The sequence below is a fragment of the Nanorana parkeri genome, unplaced genomic scaffold, assembly GCF_000935625.1.
Source record: "Nanorana parkeri isolate BGI_ZX_2015 unplaced genomic scaffold, ASM93562v1 scaffold3175, whole genome shotgun sequence".
NCBI lineage: Eukaryota > Metazoa > Chordata > Amphibia > Anura > Dicroglossidae > Nanorana > Nanorana parkeri.
The window spans coordinates 14294-40216 of record NW_017309443.1 but is presented as its reverse complement, the minus strand read 5'-3'; the positions used below and the strand labels follow the sequence as shown (position 1 = coordinate 40216).

At 49.3% G+C, this 25923-nt stretch overlaps 1 protein-coding gene and 1 long non-coding RNA gene across 2 annotated transcripts in view; one reads left to right on the top strand and one right to left on the bottom strand.

The window, feature by feature from the left end:
* Positions 1 to 7103, top strand: part of LOC108802854 — a 24897-nt gene extending 17794 nt beyond the window's left edge. Inside the window, exon 3 of the long non-coding RNA XR_001942241.1 lies at positions 7093 to 7103. This is a non-coding gene — a long non-coding RNA (uncharacterized LOC108802854). The remainder of the gene's footprint in view (positions 1 to 7092) is intronic.
* Positions 1 to 25923, bottom strand: part of LOC108802853 (ribosomal protein S6 kinase alpha-6-like) — a 47709-nt gene that overhangs the window by 13912 nt on the left and 7874 nt on the right. The window contains exons 4-14 of the mRNA XM_018574710.1: positions 25606 to 25685; positions 17225 to 17331; positions 15544 to 15581; positions 13186 to 13328; positions 12105 to 12175; positions 10935 to 11023; positions 7952 to 8016; positions 7149 to 7251; positions 2598 to 2722; positions 2376 to 2501; positions 539 to 628 (exon numbers count right to left, since the gene is read on the bottom strand). Coding sequence (XP_018430212.1) covers positions 539 to 628; positions 2376 to 2501; positions 2598 to 2722; positions 7149 to 7251; positions 7952 to 8016; positions 10935 to 11023; positions 12105 to 12175; positions 13186 to 13328; positions 15544 to 15581; positions 17225 to 17331; positions 25606 to 25685 — 1037 coding nt within the window. The remainder of the gene's footprint in view (positions 1 to 538; positions 629 to 2375; positions 2502 to 2597; positions 2723 to 7148; positions 7252 to 7951; positions 8017 to 10934; positions 11024 to 12104; positions 12176 to 13185; positions 13329 to 15543; positions 15582 to 17224; positions 17332 to 25605; positions 25686 to 25923) is intronic.

The following is a 25923-nucleotide window of genomic DNA, read 5'->3' as shown; positions in this document are numbered from 1 at the left end:
CCCAGGTGACACCATTGGAGGGGTGACACCAAAGTGACTCGCAGTCATTTTGGTGTCACCCCCCGCTGAAAAGTAATGGACCAAACGCCCGACAGTATCAGGAGGGGACCCGGCAGCATACCTTATCCCGCCCGGTAACTGTCCCCTCCTCTCTCTGCCGGCGTCCATCACCAAGATGGCCGGCCGGCAGGTATCAGAATACTGCCGCGCATGCACAGTGACGTCTCGGCGGCGGGTGACACTCTGTTACCGCTCCGTGTGTCACCCAGGCTCGGGACGCCCCTGCCCGAACACTTTCAGGGAGCAGACCAGCCAGATTCGGGCGTGCGCTCCGATCCTCCCCCCAGGCCACCCTTCCGCTGGTCCCTGGACTTATATGCAAGTGTTTCCTGTTATGTTCTGCCTTTGCGCCCTTTTGTAGAAGACTGAACATGACAGCCACAGGAAGTCCTCAGACCTCAGGGACCAGGCCCTAGAAGCTGAAGCCGTATATGTCAGACGAATGGACGGATACAGAAAGGATGGGAGCAGCGCTTACATCTTTCAGAGTGATGATGTTCGGATGCTGCCCGTACCGCATCAAGATCTCAATCTCTTCCGACGGATCCCTCTTGCTCTTGTCGATGATCTGCAACAAAGATGGGCCGTGTGTGAGAGCCTGATAAGCCGCCGCAAGACTTTTTACTGTTATTTATCATTCCTCTCAGATAAAAGAGATAAAAGATACAACGCAATGTGCAAAGCTCGGCGGAACGATCAGCTTCTATCGGAGCCTTTTGGAGATCGCCGTCTGGAGCTCGTTTGAGAACGGGTTTTAAAATATAAACAGTTTTCAGGTATTTGATTAGCACAGACTTTATGTAACATCATATTTCACAACGCATTGCTGGGAGTTCCTGCCTGGGATGGATTTTTGAGGGAAAAAGAGCCAAAAAAAATAAAAATACATCAAATTAAAACGTAACAAACCTTGTGTACCGCTGGAGGAGAAACCATCTTATGGCAGTGACAAGGAAATCCCTCCTGTGTTGTGTGCTTTATATAGGGAGGATTATCAACACTCACTTTGTACTTTGCTACCTGTGAACCATTGTGGACCTCGGCCTGTTCCTGAACCTGAACCTGTCGCCTGCCTAGCGCTGCTGCTGCCTGCATGCCTGTTCCTGACCTTGAAACTGTCTCCTGCCTGCCAACAATCTAAGCCTGTTCCTAACCTTCCCCGTGTCTCCTGCCTGGTACTACTCTTCCCTGACTGATGTCAAATCTAACCTGTTTCTGATCTTGCCCTTGTTTCCTGCCTGGTACTACTACTACTGCTGCCTGCCTGTTGATAATCCCAGTCTGTTCCTGACCTTTTACCTGTCTCCTGCCTCGTACTACTCCTTCATGAATTATGTTAATTCCAGCCCATTTCCGACCTTACCCTTCTCCCCTGCCTGGTACTGCTGCTGCCTACCTGTGGATGACCCGTGACTATTCCAGACCTTCCTCCTGTCTCCAGCCTGGTATTGCTGCTGCCTGCCTGCCTGTAAATTACCCCTGACTATTCCAGACCTTCCTCCTGTCTCCTGCCTGGTACTGATGCTGCCTACCTGCCTGTAAATTACCCCTGACTATTCCAGACCTTCCTCCTGTCTCCTGCCTGGTACTGCTGCTGCCTACCTGTGGATGACCCATTACTTTTCCTGACCTTCCTCCTGTCTCCTGCCTGGCACTGCTGCTGCCTACCTGTAAATTACCCCTGACTATTCCTGACCTTCCTCCTGTCTGGTACTGCTGCCTACCTGCCTGCCTGTGAATGACCCCTGACTATTCCAGACCTTCCTCCTGTCTCCTGCCTGGTACTGCTGCTGCCTACCTGTAAATGACCCCTGACTATTCCTGACCTTCTTCCTGTCTGGTACTGCTGCTGCCTACCTGTGGATGACCCGTGACTATTCCTGACCTCCTGCCTCCTGACTGGTACTGCTGCCTGTTGATGACCCCCGTCTGTTCTTGACTTTGGATCATTTTGTGTCTCCTGTCACCACTACCAGGGACACTTGGCTAAGAAGAGAAGTCGCCCCTCAATTTCAGTCTCCACCGAGTATGTGACAATGTGATTTACAGAGACATCCTGAAAATGTTCATAGGTTTTAAATCCCGACATACAAGTCCCAGTACAGAGATGTCTCTGCCTGAGCTGCATATTCTGGGAGAGCACAGAAAAATGAGACATGCAATCTTTTTTTTTGTGCTGCAACCCAGCTGACTGATCCGCAGAAGCAACATACAGAACCCTCTGCGTTCTTTAGATTCAGATGTGGGAAAGAAGACCTGAGCCCAACTAGTGGGAGGAGCTGCTGCTGCTGGGAGCAGGAAGCCGCCGCGTGTACCTTGACTGCGTACTCCATGTTGGTCGCCCGGTGAATGCAGCGTTTACAGATGGAGTAGGAGCCGACACCAATATCCTCCTTAAGGTCGTAGACGTCTGTGAACTGCGCCCGGCTCCTGTGGAACTGCTACAGAACACACAAACAGAGTTACTGCAGGGTGAGGATGAGCTTGTCGGTTAACGGAAGTGCCGTCCTATCCCCTGGGAGCTGAATGAGACCTACCTGTACAATGGGCAGGGTGGTGGTGACCGAGCATAATTTATGTTCCTCAATGGAGGACGGAGCCACAAAGCTGAAGCCTTTGAAGAGCTGGTGGGCATTGGCACTGGGAGGGACTCCGGGAGAGTCTAGAAGGACACCAGGGGACAGAGAAGACATGACAGCTTAAGAATAAACTACGTCCATTACTGTCTGCACTTCAGGAGTTAAGGCCGTGACACATGCAGGAGAAAATGTCTCAGTACCTGTGATTGGCGCTGCGGCGCTGTCAGCTTCCTGGCGGGCTCGGCACGTGGAGCTGCGAACACGCCCGGGCCCATCCTTATTCAGAAGAGAGACCTTCAGATAAGAAAACTGCCTCATCGGGTAAAATGGAAGGCGAAGTTTAATCAGCATATAACTTGACCTCCCCGGGTCCCTCTTTTTCCTCATTTTCCCTCATATTAGTGTAATATTGTCATCGTGTCTCAGTGTCCGGATTTCTGCGTCACGCTCGATTGGAGCAATGTTCTCTTAGCGAGTGCGTGGATGCCAAGCTAGAGCCCCTGCGCGGTGTGCGGATTTATTGGCGTGGCGTGTATACATTTGAGGACATAGTATTATTTAAGATACATATCTGCCTTTTTAAAAGGAACGTGCGTTGGTATTTCTGATGCGTCTGATCAGCGCGCTGGAAGTAGTATGGCATTGTCCCTGCAGATAAGCTCCCATCAATGCGAATCATAATAACTTTATTGGGCATTGCTCACTGAGCAATGCTGGATAAAGTTCGCTCCAGTGTTAACGGGAGATTAAAGATGGCGTCGTCCATGTGCAAACATGTGTTTTTGGCGGGAAATCCATTGTTAATAAATGTGCACGTGAAACATGAACTAGCAGCTGGTAACTGTGCATGGTGTTTCACATGCATGAGCATACCCTCCCCTTTTCTATTGTCTATTCAGATGTATACATGTGTTTCATTGGCTGGCTCTGTATTCTATTGTTGTAGGAGGAAGTGGTGGCTGTTGTGGCCGGCACTTCCTGTGTTACCCCGATAAATAAAGAAGTCTTCCTCCAGTGAGGAGGACAGCGACTGGGGATCTGACGAGACAACAGCGAGTGTCTGTGTTTCCTTGCTGAGCGCGTTCAGCCAAATTATACCGGGAGGGCAGAGGACTGTGCTTTTAAGCGCAGCGGATTTAAATACGATATAAATTTCTAGAACATCATCAACGTGCTAATGAAAATATTGAGTAAAACTAGGGATGCACCGATACCAAATGCTCCGATACCTTTTCCGATACTAGAACTTCCGGTCAGAGGGAGATTTCCTCTGACCGGCAGTGCCGCGAGGAAAGATGGAGCCCGGAAGCTGTCTCCATGCTGTTTGGCCGGCTCGAAGCTGATTGGCCGGGAAGCCGGCTTCCCAGCCAATCAGTGTCAAGCCGGGCAAAGAAATCTGATAATATAGCGACACGACCCCCCACCCTGCAGGCACCTAATTCCCCTCACATAGATCCTTAGCATTCCTTAACGTACCAGTCCCTCGGCCAGATCTGCCGTCTCCTGTGTGCACAGCACTCGCGTGATCTGCGCTCAGCCCGCTACTGCGCATGCACGGGATTTCTGAATGAGAGCGCTGGGCAGTCTGCGCATGCGCAGCAGCAGGCTGAGGGCCGATCACGCGGGCGCTGTACACACAGGAGACGTGGGGAGATCCGGGAGAGCGGTGTCTGCCCAGTGCAGGAGAAAATGTCTCAGTACCTGTGATTGGCGCTGCGGCGCTGTCAGCTTCCTGGCGGGCTCGGCACGTGGAGCTGCGAACACGCCCGGGCCCATCCTTATTCAGAAGAGAGACCTTCAGATAAGAAAACTGCCTCATCGGGTAAAATGGAAGGCGAAGTTTAATCAGCATATAACTTGACCTCCCCGGGTCCCTCTTTTTCCTCATTTTCCCTCATATTAGTGTAATATTGTCATCGTGTCTCAGTGTCCGGATTTCTGCGTCACGCTCGATTGGAGCAATGTTCTCTTAGCGAGTGCGTGGATGCCAAGCTAGAGCCCCTGCGCGGTGTGCGGATTTATTGGCGTGGCGTGTATACATTTGAGGACATAGTATTATTTAAGATACATATCTGCCTTTTTAAAAGGAACGTGCGTTGGTATTTCTGATGCGTCTGATCAGCGCGCTGGAAGTAGTATGGCATTGTCCCTGCAGATAAGCTCCCATCAATGCGAATCATAATAACTTTATTGGGCATTGCTCACTGAGCAATGCTGGATAAAGTTCGCTCCAGTGTTAACGGGAGATTAAAGATGGCGTCGTCCATGTGCAAACATGTGTTTTTGGCGGGAAATCCATTGTTAATAAATGTGCACGTGAAACATGAACTAGCAGCTGGTAACTGTGCATGGTGTTTCACATGCATGAGCATACCCTCCCCTTTTCTATTGTCTATTCAGATGTATACATGTGTTTCATTGGCTGGCTCTGTATTCTATTGTTGTAGGAGGAAGTGGTGGCTGTTGTGGCCGGCACTTCCTGTGTTACCCCGATAAATAAAGAAGTCTTCCTCCAGTGAGGAGGACAGCGACTGGGGATCTGACGAGACAACAGCGAGTGTCTGTGTTTCCTTGCTGAGCGCGTTCAGCCAAATTATACCGGGAGGGCAGAGGACTGTGCTTTTAAGCGCAGCGGATTTAAATACGATATAAATTTCTAGAACATCATCAACGTGCTAATGAAAATATTGAGTAAAACTAGGGATGCACCGATACCAAATGCTCCGATACCTTTTCCGATACTAGAACTTCCGGTCAGAGGGAGATTTCCTCTGACCGGCAGTGCCGCGAGGAAAGATGGAGCCCGGAAGCTGTCTCCATGCTGTTTGGCCGGCTCGAAGCTGATTGGCCGGGAAGCCGGCTTCCCAGCCAATCAGTGTCAAGCCGGGCAAAGAAATCTGATAATATAGCGACACGCCCCCCACCCCTGCAGGCACCTAATTCCCCTCACATAGATCCTTAGCATTCCTTAACGTACCAGTCCCTCGGCCAGATCTGCCGTCTCCTGTGTGCACAGCACTCGCGTGATCTGCGCTCAGCCCGCTACTGCGCATGCACGGGATTTCTGAATGAGAGCGCTGGGCAGTCTGCGCATGCGCAGCAGCAGGCTGAGGGCCGATCACGCGGGCGCTGTACACACAGGAGACGTGGGGAGATCCGGGAGAGCGGTGTCTGCCCAGCTGGCCGAGGGGCTGGTACCTTAAAGAATGCTGAGGATCTATGTGAGGGGGAATTAGGTGCCTGCAGGTTGGGGGGTCGTGTCACTCCTTCCTGGCTTCCTGATTGCCCCGGGAAGCCGGCTCAATGTTACCAGAAGTACCGGTACTCGGTACTCGGTATCGACGAGTACCGAAATATAAGTGTCGGTACTCGATACCGAAAAACCGGTATCGGTGCATCTATAAGTAAAAGCTTTCCCTCTTCATTACATAACTTATTTTATACTTGGAGATGTCATCACTGATCTCCGTGCTTCTCTATGCAATCTAGCCAGGAAATGAGGCGGAGCTCTATGTGACTTGCTGCTGCTTCTAATGCACATGGTGAGGAGCTCCCAGTGTGCAGAGACCTCAGAGGAAGAGGAGCCGGTACAGAGGCGGCTCTAGAATTTGCGAGGCCTTAGGCGAAACCTAAACATGAGGCCACACTCAGGCCTGTGGGGTCTTACCAGGGCTCTGTGCGGTTTCATCAGCCTGGTTAGACCCCTCAGTGCCCTGGTGACACCCCAAAGAGTCCTGGTTAAACTAGGGCTCAGTGGGGTCTCACCAGGGCTCTGTGGGGGTCTCACCAGTCTTGTTGAAACCCCTCGGAGCCGTGGGCAGACCCTACAAAGCCCTGGGTCTCACTAGGGCTCTGTGGGGTCTAACCAGCCTGGTTAGACCCCACAGAGCCCTGGTGAAATCCCAAAGAGCCCACCAGGGTAGGGTCCCAACATGGTTCTGTGGGTCTCACCAGCAGGGGTGAGGTCTCTTCTCATTGGCTGGTGGGCGTGCAGAAGACCGAGCCGATGGTCCGCACCAACGATCGAGGTAACGGGTGAGCTCTCATCCCCGTAGCTCTCAAACTGAGAATCTCAGTTTCAGAGCTACAGGGATGAGAGCTCACAACGCTACCTGGCTGACGTCCTGACAGGGCAAACTAGGCGGCCGCGAGGCCCTCGGGAGCGCGAGGCCTAAGGCGACCGCCTAATTTGCCTAATTAAAGGGCCGCCTCTGACTGTGAAGACTGAAGGGAAGGCCGATGATGAGCTTTAACCTTACCATAATCGTCTATTATAAGGTCCGTGTACCTTCCTTTAGCTGCGTTGTGTATAAACGATTCATCTTGTTACTTTCTCACATATTTGGGTCTGCGGCTTCCTCTGAACACCCCCCTGTGGTGTCTGTTCATGAAAAGCCCGAAACGCGTCTCGTCAGCGTTCACTCTCCATCCGACTCCGCAGTTTATACCGGAGTCTGGAAGATCGGCCGTCGGCTCGTTACAATGTGTAAAGAGAAGGAATCAACAAACCTTTCGGCGTTTTGGCTGTGAACTCCGGATCAAAACAGAACGTGTCCTCGGGTTTTCCGGAAGCAGGTTTGAACGGCGGCTGAATTTCACACCTGTACAGCTTCTAAAATCAGAGAACAAGACAAAGGAAATTCAGAACAATAACGAAACTCGAGCAGAGGAGGAGAATCACGTTCATCTTCCTCTATCCCCTATGTACTGTGTGTGCACCTGTCTCTGTTACAACACATATTAGACCCCCAACCCCCGAGGGCATGTCCCACAAGAGGACACAACCTGCAACACCAACACCGACTATGATAGACTCTGTTCAGCATATCCACTGATCCCAACAGAAACCTTCTATTTCCCTAAATTCATAATCCCAACCACAGAATGTTTCCAACAAGAGGACCAGGAGCCAAACTCTTCAGTTCCTACTGAACTTTAACCCCAAGACACGTTCCGACCCCAAGACATGCTACAACCCCAAGACACGCTCCATCCCCAAGACACGCTCCATCCCCAAGACACGCTCCATCCCCAAGTGCCCCGACCCCAAGACACGCTCCCACCCCAAGACAAGCTCCGACCCCAAGACAAGCTCCGACCCCAAGACAAGCTCCGACCCCAAGACAAGCTCCAACCCCAAGACAAGCTCCGACCCCAAGACAAACTCTTATCCTAAGCATAAACCTAACACTAACTCTAACCCAATCAGTAACTCAAACAATAATCCCAACACGAACTTTAACCCCAACAGTACCTCTAAGCCTCACCTCAAGTTATACTATAAACATAACAAGAAGAAGAAAATAACTCACATTCCAGTCAATAGTAGCAAAGAACGGATGTCGTTTTATCTCCTCCACCCGGTCCAGGCCGGCACCTAGAAACACAGAGATTCCATCAGTGAGGGTTAACACTTACTTTCTGGACCCGTCCCTATAACTGGACCATAACCGGTTATCTGCCATCACTGACCCCCATGTCCTACCACCGAGGGGCCATTATCTCCACATACTGCACTGATGAGAGCCAACAAGAGCAAGACAGCGCTATACAAACAGCATAATCAGACATATATGTGGGATGTACGTGGTCTATAAATGGCGGCTCTGGATGGACAGTTGGATAAATGGCTCTATATTTAGGATGTATCCGGTCTATAAATGGCGGCTCTGGATGGACAGTTGGATAGATGGCTCTATATTTAGGATGTATCCGGTCTATAAATGGCGGCTCTGGATGGACAGTTGGATAGATGGCTCTATATTTAGGATGTATCCGGTCTATAAATGGCGGCTCTGGATGGACAGTTGGATAGATGGCTCTATATTTAGGATGTATCCGGTCTATAAATGGCGGCTCTGGATGGACAGTTGGATAGATGGCTCTATATTTAGGATGTATCCGGTCTATAAATGGCGGCTCTGGATGGACAGTTGGATAGATGGCTCTATATTTAGGATGTATCCGGTCTATAAATGGCGGCTCTGGATGGACAGTTGGATAGATGGCTCTATATTTAGGATGTATCCGGTCTATAAATGGCGGCTCTGGATGGACAGTTGGATAGATGGCTCTATATTTAGGATGTATCCGGTCTATAAATGGCGGCTCTGGATGGACAGTTGGATAGATGGCTCTATATTTAGGATGTATCCGGTCTATAAATGGCGGCTCTGGATGGACAGTTGGATAGATGGCTCTATATTTAGGATGTATCCGGTCTATAAATGGCGGCTCTGGATGGACAGTTGGATAGATGGCTCTATATTTAGGATGTATCCGGTCTATAAATGGCGGCTCTGGATGGACAGTTGGATAGATGGCTCTATATTTAGGATGTATCCGGTCTATAAATGGCGGCTCTGGATGGACAGTTGGATAGATGGCTCTATATTTAGGATGTATCCGGTCTATAAATGGCGGCTCTGGATGGACAGTTGGATAGATGGCTCTATATTTAGGATGTATCCGGTCTATAAATGGCGGCTCTGGATGGACAGTTGGATAGATGGCTCTATATTTAGGATGTATCCGGTCTATAAATGGCGGCTCTGGATGGACAGTTGGATAGATGGCTCTATATTTAGGATGTATCCGGTCTATAAATGGCGGCTCTGGATGGACAGTTGGATAGATGGCTCTATATTTAGGATGTATCCGGTCTATAAATGGCGGCTCTGGATGGACAGTTGGATAGATGGCTCTATATTTAGGATGTATCCGGTCTATAAATGGCGGCTCTGGATGGACAGTTGGATAGATGGCTCTATATTTAGGATGTATCCGGTCTATAAATGGCGGCTCTGGATGGACAGTTGGATAGATGGCTCTATATTTAGGATGTATCCGGTCTATAAATGGCGGCTCTGGATGGACAGTTGGATAGATGGCTCTATATTTAGGATGTATCCGGTCTATAAATGGCGGCTCTGGATGGACAGTTGGATAGATGGCTCTATATTTAGGATGTATCCGGTCTATAAATGGCGGCTCTGGATGGACAGTTGGATAGATGGCTCTATATTTAGGATGTATCCGGTCTATAAATGGCGGCTCTGGATGGACAGTTGGATAGATGGCTCTATATTTAGGATGTATCCGGTCTATAAATGGCGGCTCTGGATGGACAGTTGGATAGATGGCTCTATATTTAGGATGTATCCGGTCTATAAATGGCGGCTCTGGATGGACAGTTGGATAGATGGCTCTATATTTAGGATGTATCCGGTCTATAAATGGCGGCTCTGGATGGACAGTTGGATAGATGGCTCTATATTTAGGATGTATCCGGTCTATAAATGGCGGCTCTGGATGGACAGTTGGATAGATGGCTCTATATTTAGGATGTATCCGGTCTATAAATGGCGGCTCTGGATGGACAGTTGGATAGATGGCTCTATATTTAGGATGTATCCGGTCTATAAATGGCGGCTCTGGATGGACAGTTGGATAGATGGCTCTATATTTAGGATGTATCCGGTCTATAAATGGCGGCTCTGGATGGACAGTTGGATAGATGGCTCTATATTTAGGATGTATCCGGTCTATAAATGGCGGCTCTGGATGGACAGTTGGATAGATGGCTCTATATTTAGGATGTATCCGGTCTATAAATGGCGGCTCTGGATGGACAGTTGGATAGATGGCTCTATATTTAGGATGTATCCGGTCTATAAATGGCGGCTCTGGATGGACAGTTGGATAGATGGCTCTATATTTAGGATGTATCCGGTCTATAAATGGCGGCTCTGGATGGACAGTTGGATAGATGGCTCTATATTTAGGATGTATCCGGTCTATAAATGGCGGCTCTGGATGGACAGTTGGATAGATGGCTCTATATTTAGGATGTATCCGGTCTATAAATGGCGGCTCTGGATGGACAGTTGGATAGATGGCTCTATATTTAGGATGTATCCGGTCTATAAATGGCGGCTCTGGATGGACAGTTGGATAGATGGCTCTATATTTAGGATGTATCCGGTCTATAAATGGCGGCTCTGGATGGACAGTTGGATAGATGGCTCTATATTTAGGATGTATCCGGTCTATAAATGGCGGCTCTGGATGGACAGTTGGATAGATGGCTCTATATTTAGGATGTATCCGGTCTATAAATGGCGGCTCTGGATGGACAGTTGTATAAATGGCTCTATATTTAGGATGTGTCACAATAGCAGTCTGATGGGCCGTCATTAGACCAATCACTACGATGGGTGTAACTGATTGAGGACATAAAACCGGAGACGGGAAACGTTGTGAAGATCGGATTTTTCTCGCCCGCCGGACACTCACCTAATCGGTTCACAGGATTTCGTTTGAACAACATTCTCAGCAGACTCTGCGCTTCGGAGCTTAAAAACTGCGGCATCCCGAGCTTGGATCTGCAGGAGAGGAGTGATCATGTGACGGAATTCTGACAACAACAACGATCTTTAATATAAGAATCGCGAACGATGTCTGTGGGGGGAAAATCTAGACTATGAAGATGATCCCATTTCTGTCCATTCCACCACCAGAGATACAAAGTAACTTCCTCCATATAATTCTGACCCCGATTTGTATCTCCGAGTGTCCGCTCCGATACATTGTCTCATCTCCCCAATTCAACTATAAATTCTTCTGTCCTATCCTCCCTCTTTCCTCTACATGTCTTCCTCTGCAGGCCCCCAAAATAGTGCTAAACGCATTAAAGTTTAATCTGCTGACATTTTTCCTTTCCTGGTCCCCCCTCCCCCCTAATTAACATACCTTATCTTAGTCCTGGTGATGTCATTACTGGGCTTCTGTGCTTCTCTATGCAGTCAGATCATGGCTGGTGGGAGGGGCCAGTAGTCATATCTGACCTCCGTCCTCCCCTTCAGTCTTCTATCTGACCTCCGTCCTCCCCTTCAGTCTCCTATCTGACCTCCGTCCTCCCCTTCAGTCTTCTATCTGACCTCCGTCCTTCTCTTCAGTCTTCTGTCTGACCTCCGTCCTTCCCTTCAGTCTCCTATCTGACCTCCGTCCTTCCCTTCAGTCTTATATCTGACCTCCGTCCTTCCCTTCAGTCTTCTATCTGACCTCTGTCCTCCCCTTCAGTCTTCTATCTGACCTCCGTCCTTCCCTTCTGTCTGACCTCCGTCCTTCCCTTCAGTCTTCTATCTGACCTCCGTCCTTCCCTTCAGTCTTCTATCTGACCTCCGTCCTCCCCTTCAGTCTTCTATCTGACCTCCGTCCTCCCCGTCACTCTTATATCTGACCTCCGTCCTTCCTTTCAGTCTTATATCTGGCCAGAGGTGAGATAGAAGACTGAAGGGGAGGGCGGAGGTCAGATAGAAGACTGTAGGGGAGGACGGAGGCCAGATATAAGTCTCTAGGGGAGGCCGGAGGTCAGATGTGAGTAGTCCAGCCTCCTGTATGATCTACATAAAGTCACCTCTGCACGATGCACAGACGGCGGCGGCGGGCAGGACACGTACTCACTTCAGTATCATGTTCATGGTCTCGTTGCGGTCCTTTCCTTGGAAGGGGAGGGTTCCCGTCAGCATTTCAAACTGAAAGACACAAATAAAGAAATTACGTTTTTTTTTTTTTTGTACGGCGAGAGCGGCGGGTTGCCATGGCGATGGGCGAGGTAAGAATGTCACTTTTATCTGACGGGAGGAAAAAGAGGATTATGTAACGAGAGAGAACATTAATAGCGGAGCAATTAGTCAGGAGACGGTGAAGTGGCCACTTGCAGGAGGCGGGGGAGGGGAGGGGGGAATTACAAAGTGAGATGTAATGCAGCAAACAAATGGCGTCCTTACCGGGATGAGTGCGGTAATGTGAGAGCCGGCTTCTGTGGAGAGGACCCCAATCCTTACCACCTGCCTATGGGGCCATTTTGTGTCTGCAACCACTTGCCATGAACACCAAACCCTCTGTACAGGAGAGCCGCCCCATCCTAAGAGAGTGCCATGTTGTCACCTCACATGAGACCGTCTTGTTAGCGGTCCAGGAGACTCCTCCTGTCCATTGCGCTGTGCCCCCCTCCCCCCCCCGCACCAGTCGGAGGATCCCGGCTCATTATTTGGCATCTTGGTGCCCGATTCCCGTCCACTGACCTCGGCGTCTCCGATGAGTAATAACGCGCGGCGGGGTGTGTGCAGGGAGATAATGAAAGGGTTACACCAATAATTGCTGCTCGGCAGGGTGAGGCCAGTCAGCTGTACAAATACGAGACACATATAATCCGGCCACTCAGTGTATATAATAATCCGGCCACTCGGTGTATATAATAATCCGGCCACTCAGTGTATATAATAATCCGGCCACTCAGTGTATAAACATGCCGGGGACAAACATAGATCTACACTCAGGGAAAAGGTGACACTAACAAGCAAAGACTCGCTGGACCATTTGGTCTTTTTCTGCCATTGTTCTATCAAAGTTTGTGACTAGGTTGGAATGTGCGACCGCGTGACCGGTCACACATTCCAACCCAGTCACAAACTTTGATGGAACACCGTCACTCGTCTGTGTTTCGGTGTTTAGCAGGATTTAATTTACAAGGTCAACGTACCATAAGGACGCCAAACGACCACCAATCGGCACTTTGAGTGTGACCTCGCCGGTTCACCACTTCCGGCGCCATGTACTCCACGGTACCGCAAAACGAGTACGCCTTCTTTTCGTGGTCCACAGACTCCTTGCTCAGCCCAAAATCTGCAAGAGAAGGAACAGTGAGACAACCGTTCCAAATAATCGTCTCACATACTATGATAAGGAATATGTAAGTGCAATCATATATATAAAATTGGATTCTTGTACTTTACAGTCAATTACATTTCTTTGAGTACAAAAAAAGGACACAGGATTCAGAGACAATTGGGTTGTATTGCTGCCTACAGGAGGATTTGGATAATGACAAACAAACAGTGACCAGCAGGTTTAACCCCTTACGCTCCCAGCATGCCTCCGTTTTGGACAAAGCATACTAAGAGGAAGATCAAAGACAAGGAAGGTAACTTGGAACCTCAACGAACCCAAAGACGTTGAAGTACAAAAATCCAATTTTCTTTCTCGTTCATTGAGGGACACAAGTTCCAGAGACAATTGGGGTAGTTGGGACTGTCCAACTGAGGGGTGGGCAACAGCATCCAAACACTAACAGGCCCACATAACAAGAACAAACCATAGGGCTGCCTGCACTCTGCACCTTCGAGGAGAACTATGAGGATAAGTCTTTTCCCCATAGTTCTCCTCAGGGTAACGGGAGGACACAAACTAGCGTCCTCCCGTCACCCTATTGCACTCTGCATTACATATTAATGACCCCGGGACTCTGCATTACATATTAATGATCCCCTGCACTCTGCATTACATATTAATGATCCCTGCACTCTGCATTACATATTAATGATCCCTGCACTCTGCATTACATATTAATGATCCCTGCACTCTGCATTACATATTAATGACCCCGGGACTCTGCATTACATATTAATGACCCAGGGACTCTGCATTACATATTAATGATCCCCTGCACTCTGCATTACATATTAATGATCCCCTGCACTCTGCATTACATATTAATGATCCCCTGCACTCTGCATTACATATTAATGACCCCGGGACTCTGCATTACATATTAATGACCCAGGGACTCTGCATTACATATTAATGATCCCCTGCACTCTGCATTACATATTAATGATCCCTGCACTCTGCATTACATACTACTGACCCATGCACTCAGCGTTACTACTCCTGACCCCTGCACTCTGCATTACATACTACTGACCCCTGCACTCTGCATTACTTTCTCCTAACCACTGAACTCGTTTACCTCCCTGGCTTTTTTATGGGGCCTTGCTATGTTATCTCCATGTTGTCTGGGTAGATCTCCACCTCTCCAGGGTTGCCGCCCCCTGACCTAAAGGAGAACTATGGGGTCAGGGCTTTCCCCCATAGTTCTCCTAAGGGTAACGGGAGGACACAAACTAGCGCCCTCCCGTCACCCTAAGCTCCGGCATTAATATAATAATATGTGGAGTATGAATTGTGATGTCACCACCGGAGTTTATTGGGGAAGATGGTGACGCCGCTCCCGTAAAACGCAGCCTATCATTAAATATATTATTGGCCACTTTGGAGTCCATTTATAAAGCAGCCGTACGCCCTTCCTGTGGTCATAAAGATGTTATACAAGGAAAACGGAAGCCGCGGCAACGCACTTTATAGATGTGCTCAGTGCTGCGTTATCGGAATAAATGACAGAAGTCCGGAGGAGACCTCGATCGCGTGTTCTGTGAAAGTCACGCGGCTGACCCTTCCCCCAATCACAGAGTTCCGTGCCGATCCTCCAGTGCTGACTGGCGGAACGGACAGGGAGGGGGCGGGCACTGCTGGCTCTGACTCTAGATAGGCGGAGCCAGCTGTCACTCACGCAGCTGGGCGGATCCAGACAGAATTGTCGGGATCCGTCCCGGCTGCGGCGTCTCAGTATATAGGGAGCTGTAGCTCGCGGTATAACGAGCTTTGGGTCACGGGAGGACGCTAGTTTGTGTCCTCCCGTGACCCTTAGGAGAACTATGGGGAAAGCCCTGACACCATAGTTATCCTTTAAGCAGGGAGCAGGCAAAACTCTCTGACATACTGCAGGCCCCAACACTGCGGTCTACTGTTTATGAATGGGGCGCGATATTCAGGCCACCGTTGCGGAGTAACCTCGTGGTATTGATATCCGATACAAATGAGCCCCTTAGATTCTGGAAACAGATACAAGTGTGAGAAGCTTCCGATACAAAATATCTGGGGGGTAACAATGGACACATAGTAAGCCGTACACACACTGATAAACAAAAGTGACGGCGTGCACCACATAATGACATCAATACTCAGTTACATGCAGATCACGGTCTGTAACACACGGACCTACCTGTTAGCTTGATATGTCCGGCTTCGTCGAGCAAAATGCTGAAAATTAAAACAAACAATCACCAATACAGATTTGGTAAAATAGGTTCAACTTCAAATTAACGAAAACAAAATATCTGAAATATATCGGAGGGGGTGGAGCACAGGGCAAGGAAGAAAATCAGAACTAAATAATAAATAGGAGAGAAAAGGAAACATTTACTATCCTAAATACTGACGAGTGAAGGTTGTGTATAAAAACTGAAAGAAATAGAGGACTCATTACCCTAAGTATCAGAGGATGCAAGTCACATATGCAGATAATAAGAGGGGCTCATTACCCTAAGTAACAGAGGATGCAAGTCTTGTATGCAGAAAATAAGAGGTCTCAGTAACCTAAGTATCAGAGGATGCAAGTCATGTATGCAGATAATAAGAGGGGCTCATTACCCTAAGTAACAGAGGGTGCAAGTCATGTATGCAGATAATAAGAGGGGCTCATTACCCTAAGTAACAGAGGATGCAAGTCATGTATGCAGATAATAAGAGGAGCTCATTACCCTAAGTAACAGAGGGTGCAAGTCACATGTGCAGATAATAAGAGGGGCTCATTACCCTAACAGAGGGTGCAAGTCACATGTGCAGATAATAAGAGGGGCTCATTACCCCAAGTATCAGAGGATGCAAGTCACGTATGCAGAAAATAAGAGGGGCTCATTACCCTAAGTAACAGCGGATGCAAGTCACGTATGCAGATAATAAAAGGGCTCATTACCCTAAGTATCAGAGGATGCAGGTCATGTTTGCAGAAAATAAGAGGGCTCAGTACCCCAAGTATCAGAGGATGCAAGTCACATATGCAGATAATAAGAGGGCTCAGCACCCCAAGTATCAGAGGATGCAAGTCATGTATGCAGAAAATAAGAGGGGCTCACTATCCTTAGTATGGGAGGATGTAGGTCATGTCCTGTGTGCGGACACTAAGGCAGAAGACTTATTACTCTAAGGATCAGGGGGTGCAATGTCTTGTATGCCAATTGTGGAGGTGACCACAGACACAGGAGGGCAGAATTTCCCACCGACAATCTTTGGCCAAGGTCTGTATTTAATTAGGAAGAGGAAGTGGGGAGTGCTTGTTGATGAGGCACGATCAGCAATAAAGGCAACTCAATGGGAATAACAGGATAGAAGGAAGTACTAATGCTGACTTGTGTTAATGGTGCAAGTTACACGTCACCCAGACCATTAATTTCTGTAGGCATATTATTATCTGCATATGTGACTTGCATCCTCTGATACTTAGGGTAATGAGCCCCTCTTATTATCTGCACATGTGACTTGCACCCTCTGTTACTTAGGGTTATGAGCCCCTCTTATCTGCACATGTGACTTGCACCCTCTGTTACTTAGGGTAATGACCCCCTCTTATTATCTGCATATGTGACTTGCATCCTCTGATACTTAGGGTAATGAGCCCCTCTTATTATCTGCACATGTGACTTGCATCCTCTGTTCCTTAGGGTAATGAGCCCCTCTTTTTATCTGCATATGTAACCTGCATTCTCTGATACTTAGGGTAATGAGCCCCTCTTATGTATCTAAGGGTACAAATGACACCTGCAGTGACTGTGACATAGCAGGAGAGTGTCGGAGAACTCTACAGACCAGATGGAAATAAAAGAAGCTGATGGATTTTACTTTACTTTTCAGGCTTCAGGTCCCGGTAGACGATGCCCAGACTGTGCAAGTGATCCAGCGCCAGTGCCAGTTCTGCCAGGTAGAATTTCACATCCTCCTCTGTAAACATAACCTGATAAGAACTGTATAGATTTACTTCATGTTCTATCGTTGAACTCGCATCACACCAACAGACACCCCCCCGCCCCTCCCCTCCCCCACCATTGTACAGAAAGCATCATCTGCCTTCCACTAACACAATCTGAAGGGATCGGAGATGAGCGAAGAGACAGATTCTCCCCTGTGGGATCTCATCCGCAGAGGACTCGTCTCCCCATCCGCTTACTGGCAGCCAAACACAGAACCAACCGCAGCCAGACAAGTGCCAGCCGCCAGGCCTGGACTGCAGAGAGCATCTGCAATCGCTCTGCAGCACGAGATTAACCCTCTGCTAGCAGAGATCTCATTGGTGGCTCTTTAAAGAGACTCCACCAGGATAGAAAATTAAAAACAAGGCACCACAGGAGGGGTATAGGGGGTGACGACTCCAATCTTCATCCTCTTGACGAGCGACCCTGGCCAAAGAATCTTCAGCATCCGACACATTCCAGGGCCACCAATTCTACTACTGGGTTCCTGCGTTACTGTAGTGGCATAGCAGCTGCTGCGTGTAAACACATTTAGCAGTAGGGGACATGGGCATTCAAAACAAGTGTGTTGAATAGTGAAGACACTTCGGCCAGTGTAGGTCTTCCAGACAGCCAAGGCCGGTGTAGGTCTTCAAGACAGCCAAGGACGGTGTAGGTCTTCAAGACAACCAAGGCCGGTGTAGGTCTTCAAGACAACCAAGGCCGGTGTAGGTCTTCAAGACAACCAAGGCCGGTGTAAGTCTTCAAGACAACCAAGGCCGGTGTAGGTCTTCAAGACAACCAAGGCCGGTGTAGATCTTGAAGACAACCAAGGCCGGTGTAGATCTTGAAGACAACCAAGGACGGTGTAGGTCTTCAAGACAGCCAAGGCCGGTGTAGGTCTTCAAGACAACCAAGGCCGGTGTAAGTCTTCAAGACAACCAAGGCCGGTGTAGGTCTTCAAGACAACCAAGGCCGGTGTAGATCTTGAAGACAACCAAGGCCGGTGTAGGTCTTCAAGACAACCAAGGCAGGTGTAGGTCTTCAAGACAGCCAAGGCCGGTGTAGGTCTTCAAGACAACCAAGGCCGATGTAGGTCCTCAAGACAACCAAGGCCAGTGTAGGTCCTCAAGACAACCAAGGCCAGTGTAGGTCTTCAAGACTGCCAAGGCTGGTGTAGATCTTCAAGACAACCAAGGCCGGTGTAGGTCTTCAAGACAGAATAAAAATTTAAAAACGAGGCACCCCCCCCCCTCCCATCTCGGTTCTATTGAAGAGCTACACCGGCCTTGGTTGTCTTGAAGATGTACACCGGCCTTGGTTGTTTTGAAGAGCTACACTGGCCAAAGAATCTTCACTACTCAACACACTTTTCCTTGTTTGTGTTGAAGACCTACAATAGCCTTGGTTGTCTTGAAGACCTACACCGGCCTTGGTTGTCTTGAAGACCTACACCGGCATTGGTTGTCTTGAAGACCTAACAGTTTACTTTAAGTAAATTGTTTCACTGCAGCCCTGAATTGAGATTGTGCTCCAAGGTAACAGAAGGCTTAGCAGGCATCTGGCTCAGTTCAATCAGCTGTCATTATACGGCCAATCAGAGTCACACTGCTGAAAATAACATAATTACGGTGAATAAGATACCCAATACTCAGAGCACTGCGCTTTCTGTGTTCTATCACATGTTCTGTGTGACAGAGCATTGCACTTCCCATGTTCTGTGTGACAGAGCATTGCGCTTCCCATGTTCTATCACATGTTCTGTGTGACAGAGCATTGCGCTTCCCATGTTCTATCACATGTTCTGTGTGACAGAGCATTGCGCTTCCCATGTTCTATCACATGTTCTGTGTGACAGAGCATTGCGCTTCCCATGTTCTATCACATGTTCTGTGTGACAGAGCATTGCGCTTCCCATGTTCTATCACATGTTCTGTGTGACAGAGCATTGCGCTTCCCATGTTCTATCACATGTTCTGTGTGACAGAGCATTGCGCTTCCCATGTTCTATCACATGTTCTGTGTGACAGAGCATTGCGCTTCCCATGTTCTATCACATGTTCTGTGTGACAGAGCATTGCGCTTCCCATGTTCTATCACATGTTCTGTGTGACAGAGCATTGCGCTTCCCATGTTCTATCACATGTTCTGTGTGACAGAGCATTGCGCTTCCCATGTTCTATCACATGTTCTGTGTGACAGAGCATTGCGCTTCCCATGTTCTATCACATGTTCTGTGTGACAGAGCATTGCGCTTCCCATGTTCTATCACATGTTCTGTGTGACAGAGCATTGCGCTTCCCATGTTCTATCACATGTTCTGTGTGACAGAGCATTGTGCTTCCCATGTTCTATCACATGTTCTGTGTGACAGAGCATTGTGCTTCCCATGTTCTATCACATGTTCTGTGTGACAGAGCATTGCGCTTCCCATGTTCTATCACATGTTCTGTGTGACAGAGCATTGCGCTTCCCATGTTCTATCACATGTTCTGTGTGACAGAGCATTGCGCTTCCCATGTTCTATCACATGTTCTGTGTGACAGAGCATTGCGCTTCCCATGTTCTATCACATGTTCTGTGTGACAGAGCATTGCGCTTCCCATGTTCTATCACATGTTCTGTGTGACAGAGCATTGCGCTTCCCATGTTCTATCACATGTTCTGTGTGACAGAGCATTGCGCTTCCCATGTTCTATCACATGTTCTGTGTGACAGAGCATTGCGCTTCCCATGTTCTATCACATGTTCTGTGTGACAGAGCATTGCGCTTCCCATGTTCTATCACATGTTCTGTGTGACAGAGCATTGCGCTTCCCATGTTCTATCACATGTTCTGTGTGACAGAGCATTGCGCTTCCCATGTTCTATCACATGTTCTGTGTGACAGAGCATTGCGCTTCCCATGTTCTATCACATGTTCTGTGTGACAGAGCATTGCGCTTCCCATGTTCTATCACATGTTCTGTGTGACAGAGCATTGCGCTTCCCATGTTCTATCACATGTTCTGTGTGACAGAGCATTGCGCTTCCCATGTTCTATCACATGTTCTGTGTGACAGAGCATTGCGCTTCCCATGTTCTATCACATGTTCTGTGTGACAGAGCATTGCGCTTCCCATGTTCTATCACATGTTCTGTGTGACAGAGCATTGCGCTTCCCATGTTCTATCACATGTTCTGTGTGACAGAGCATTGCGCTTCCCATGTTCTATCACATGTTCTGTGTGACAGAGCATTGCGCTTCCCATGTTCTATCACATGTTCTGTGTGACAGAGCATTGCGCTTCCCATGTTCTATCACATGTTCTGTGTGACAGAGCATTGCGCTTCCCATGTTCTATCACATGTTCTGTGTGACAGAGCATTGCGCTTCCCATGTTCTATCACATGTTCTGTGTGACAGAGCATTGCGCTTCCCATGTTCTATCACATGTTCTGTGTGACAGAGCATTGCGCTTCCCATGTTCTATCACATGTTCTGTGTGACAGAGCATTGCGCTTCCCATGTTCTATCACATGTTCTGTGTGACAGAGCATTGCGCTTCCCATGTTCTATCACATGTTCTGTGTGACAGAGCATTGCGCTTCCCATGTTCTATCACATGTTCTGTGTGACAGAGCATTGCGCTTCCCATGTTCTATCACATGTTCTGTGTGACAGAGCATTGCGCTTCCCATGTTCTATCACATGTTCTGTGTGACAGAGCATTGCGCTTCCCATGTTCTATCACATGTTCTGTGTGACAGAGCATTGCGCTTCCCATGTTCTATCACATGTTCTGTGTGACAGAGCATTGCGCTTCCCATGTTCTATCACATGTTCTGTGTGACAGAGCATTGCGCTTCCCATGTTCTATCACATGTTCTGTGTGACAGAGCATTGCGCTTCCCATGTTCTATCACATGTTCTGTGTGACAGAGCATTGCGCTTCCCATGTTCTATCACATGTTCTGTGTGACAGAGCATTGCGCTTCCCATGTTCTATCACATGTTCTGTGTGACAGAGCATTGCGCTTCCCATGTTCTATCACATGTTCTGTGTGACAGAGCATTGCGCTTCCCATGTTCTATCACATGTTCTGTGTGACAGAGCATTGCGCTTCCCATGTTCTATCACATGTTCTGTGTGACAGAGCATAGCATAAAAGACATTTCTGTACAGGTCACACATTTAGAGAGGAACCCCAACAAAATACCATTGTAGCTTTTCATAGAGTGGGGGATGGGGTAGATCCACAGTCAGGCTTCCCTTGCTGCCTGAGCCTCCTGAGATTTCCCCTGACTTCCGGTCGTGGTGACTACACAGGAATCTCCTTAAAGGGAGCAGATAAATTCTAGAGGATTAACCCCTCCCCCATCCTACCCAAGGATAAATAAGACGGGTCTGAAGTTCATCTTTTATGTTATACGCTGTATGACCCCCAACACTTGTGTGCCCCTGACCATCACACCTATATGATCTTGGTGAACTTCCCATTCAAAACCATGGCCATTAATATGGTGTGGCCCACCCTTCCCACAACATGGCCATTAATATGGAGTTGTCACCCCCCACTATGGTTAATAATATGGAGCTGCCCCCGCTCTGTGGCTATAACATCCTCCACTATTCTGGGAAGTCTCTGCACATGATTCTAAAGGGTGTCTGAGAATTTGTCCTATTGGTGAGGTCAGGTACTGATGTTAGATGAGAAGACGGGGCTCACAATCGGTGTTCAGTAGGGGTGAGGTCAGGGCTCTGTGCAGGACACTGGAGTTCCTCCACCAAACTGGTGACACCGTGTCTGTATGGAGCTGCTTTGTACACAGGGGACAGTCATGGTGGAACAGAAAAGGGTCTTCACCAAACTGTGACCACAAGGCTGGAAGATCACAATAGTCTACAATGTCTTTGTATGATGGAGGATCACCAGAACCTTCACTGGAGACACCTGAACCTCCATCATTGGGAGGGGAGTCCATGTACTTGACCATATGGGTCGGGGTGATATCTAGGTGTCTACATACTCCTTGGCCAAGTGGTGTTTGGTTGCTGATGATCATTACATGTGATACTTAGCCTCACAAACGTTTTTAGCTTGGAGTTCAGTTGAGGAACCTCAATGCCAAACTGGTCCCACCGTGTCTTCATGGAGATGGCTTTGCACACCTGAACTCAATAACTCCCATGGAACACCTATGTTCCGTAAGGTGTTCCTGTGTTCCAGAGGGTTGAGGTCGGGACTCTGGTGTGGGGAAGCTTGAGTGGCCTTCACAAACTGGTCCCACCATGTCTGTATGGAGCTGGCTTTGTACACAGGGGACAGTCATGGGGGGGAACAGAAAAGGGTCTTCACCAAACTGTGACCACAAGGCTGGAAGAGGACAATTGTCTACAATGTCTTTGCATGATGGAGTATTACCAGAACCTTCACTGGAGACCCCTGAACCCCATCATTTGGTTTTTGGGGGGGGGGGGGGGGTGTCCATATAGTAGGTGTGATGGTCCATCTACCTTATGGTGTCACCTATTCTAGATAACCTTGTCCCCTTTTATTGACGGTATAGTCTGGTTCCTTCCCACATCATGGCCGCTCTTCTCTTGTGATATAGGGCAGGAGTAGCCAAACCTCTGGTCCTCCAGCTGTGGTAGAACTGCAAATCCCATGAGGCATTGAAACATTCTCACAGCCACAGACATGACTCCCAGAGAGAGATACATCATGGGATTTGTAGTTTCACCCACAGCTGGAGGACCAGTGTCTGGCTACCCCTGATATAGGCTATTAATGGCCCAGCTTTATCCTGACCCTATATACAAAAGGTGTCACCTATCCCGAGAAACCCATCTCCCTGACCTCTGACCCCGAGACCTCAGCTAAAGATGGTTGACCATTTCCGTCTCTCCTCTTCGGCTGAGGTCATGTGACAAAACCTGGACACCAGCAATCGGAGCGATGGTCTCCGCGGGACGGGAGAGTCGCACATCGTTTATCATGCCGCACGGAGCTTAGTGGAAGAGATGCCGCACCTTCCATCACACGAAGGTCTCTGCAGACTCAGAATCTTCCTCCAGATCCGGATGACACGTCACTGGTACGGAGGAGGGGCGCTGGGGGCGTCTCACGATGTTCCAGGAACTCCCGATGGAACTCAACACTCGCCCCCGACACGTCGTCTTCTATACACAGCCTGAGAAGAGGAGACTGTTCCCTGCCAGGCAGGAAGCAGTCTCTCTGCAGAGAAGGAGCCTTGCTCTCTGTGTGGAAGCAGTGGTCTCTCTGTAGAGCTCTGACACACCCACTGTTGAGTCAGACCTGGAGCTGTCCAATCAGTAAAGTTCATGCTACCTGCTGATTAGTGGGCTCTGCCTGTCACTCCACAAAGGGTTATGTAACCCTACGTCTGCACAGACCGGTGACCCCCCCCGCCCCCCCCCCCAAATGTCAGATTTTGTTCATCTCTTCACAGAGCTCAATAAACAGAATGAAATAAAAGTCAGACTCCGCCCCTAAACCACGGAGATTATAAATAGATGAGAGAGCGCCTTCCTCTGTGATAACCGGAGAGGGTTCGAGGCGGCCGGGCGTTTCCCCTCCTCCGCCCTCCTATTAAACTTTATTGTTTATAGAACTCCGGCAGCCAGACCGCGCCACACACGGCACAACCAGATCTGCCAGGAGAGGCCGCCCATCCCTCCCCCACACGCCCTGTGCCCGGCACGAAATCCGGGGTCACTGCTCCGCCTCCTGCCCGCCCTCTACAAGCATATCAATCAGGGGCGGGCAAACTCAGCATGCCAGCACTACAAGTCCCATGAGGCATTGCAAGACTCTGACAGGCACAGGCATGACGCATGAGTGCGGCTCAACCGAACCTGAAATCTGCAGCCATGCCTGTGCCAGTGATTCTGTTCACATCGGGTGAATCTATACCGTTGGCGACTGAGCCCGGTTCCTGACCCCGTGTCACCACCTATATCAGGGGCGGGCAACCCTGACCCACCAGCTGTTGTAGAACTACAAGTCCCATGAGGCATTGCAAGACTCTTGACAGGCACGACGCAGCTGCTCGGTCCAGACTCGGCGTCACCCTCAGACCCGCCGGCGTCAATCCCGACCGCTAGAAATGACGCCGCCGATCTCCCGCGGGCCTCAGGGTGCTGAAGGCGCGGAGGGAGGGGCCTGTCACTGGGATCACGTCTGTGGCCCTGGGCACAGCTGGTGTCGTCTGGTGGCCGGCGGGGATGTGTGGGCGGAGTCAGCGCCACGTTTCAGCGCATCGAAAACAAGAAAAAGAGCCAAAATACATCATATTAACCCCGTCAGTGACTGCGGCTCAACCAAACCTGAACTCTGCAACCAAGCCTGTGCCGGTGAATCTGTTCACATCGGGTGAATCTATACGTTGGCGACTGAGCGCGGCCCTGACCCAAAACTGCGACACATATATGCGACGGCGCCGAATAACACCCACCTCCGTGTCACCACTTATATCAACCCTGAGCCACAAGCTGTTGTGGAACTACAAGTCCCATGAGGCATTGCAAGACTCTGACAGCCACAGACATCACTCCCAGAGGTGGGAGCATGCTGGGAGTTGTAGTTAAAGCAAAGCTGGAGGGCAACACCCCCCCCCTTGAGAGAGTGAGGACAGCTCTGTTATCAGCTTAAAGGGTATGTCCGGCCAAAACCTTTATATGGGGGTACTGGAACCCCCGTCAGGTCTTCAATGCAAACTGTGACTCCGTTAGAGAGAATCCCCCTCACTTCCTGTCCTGCCGACAACGACCTCACCAGACAGGAAGTGAAGAGAACTCTTCCACACAACACAGATAGAACAAATGACGGGAGGGAGGAAGGAAGGTCAGAACCCCTCTGCCAGATTTGTATCTCTGCTGTTGGGAGATTTTCCCTCACTTCCTGTCTGATGAAATCGTTGTCACTGGGACAGGAAGTTGAGGGGAATCTCTATAAACACAAGCAGAGGTTCTGATCCGTTCCCGAGCCAACCACAACTAGAAACAAGTGTTGGCCGGAGTTACACTTTAACGCTGAAGCTCTGAGAGAGCAGAGAGGCGACCGCGCCAGTGCGGTGACGCTCCTTTGTTGTCCAATCACAAGCTGGCGGGGGGGAAGGGGGCGGGGCAGTGACCAAACGTCATTGCTTAGCTGCAGTGGAGGAGAATCGAGGTCGCTGAGCTGGCTGAGCCGGAATCACCAGACCAGCCAAACCGATAAGATATTGATTGATTGATTGATGACTATTGATGGGGGACAGGAAAGCGGAGAGTTACCTCTTTGGATAAGCGCGTGAAGACGTCTCCCCCCCTGAGAAAATCCAGAATCAGGTATAATTTCCCCTCCGTCTGAAAGGCTGAAAGAGAAGAAGAACATTCAGGGCTCGTTCACACCGAGCGCGGAGCGGATCAGAACTGCGTCCAATGTATTCCTATGGTATTCTTAGCTGCAGTTCACATCGCAGCGTTCCGGTCCAGTGCAGGTCCAGAAACTGCAGCGAGCCCTATTTTCCCTGCTCTGAAACGCGTCAAAAACCAGGGCCGGATTTACTCTCCCTGCCGCCCCAAAGCCAGGATCTGCGCCCCTCCCCCCCC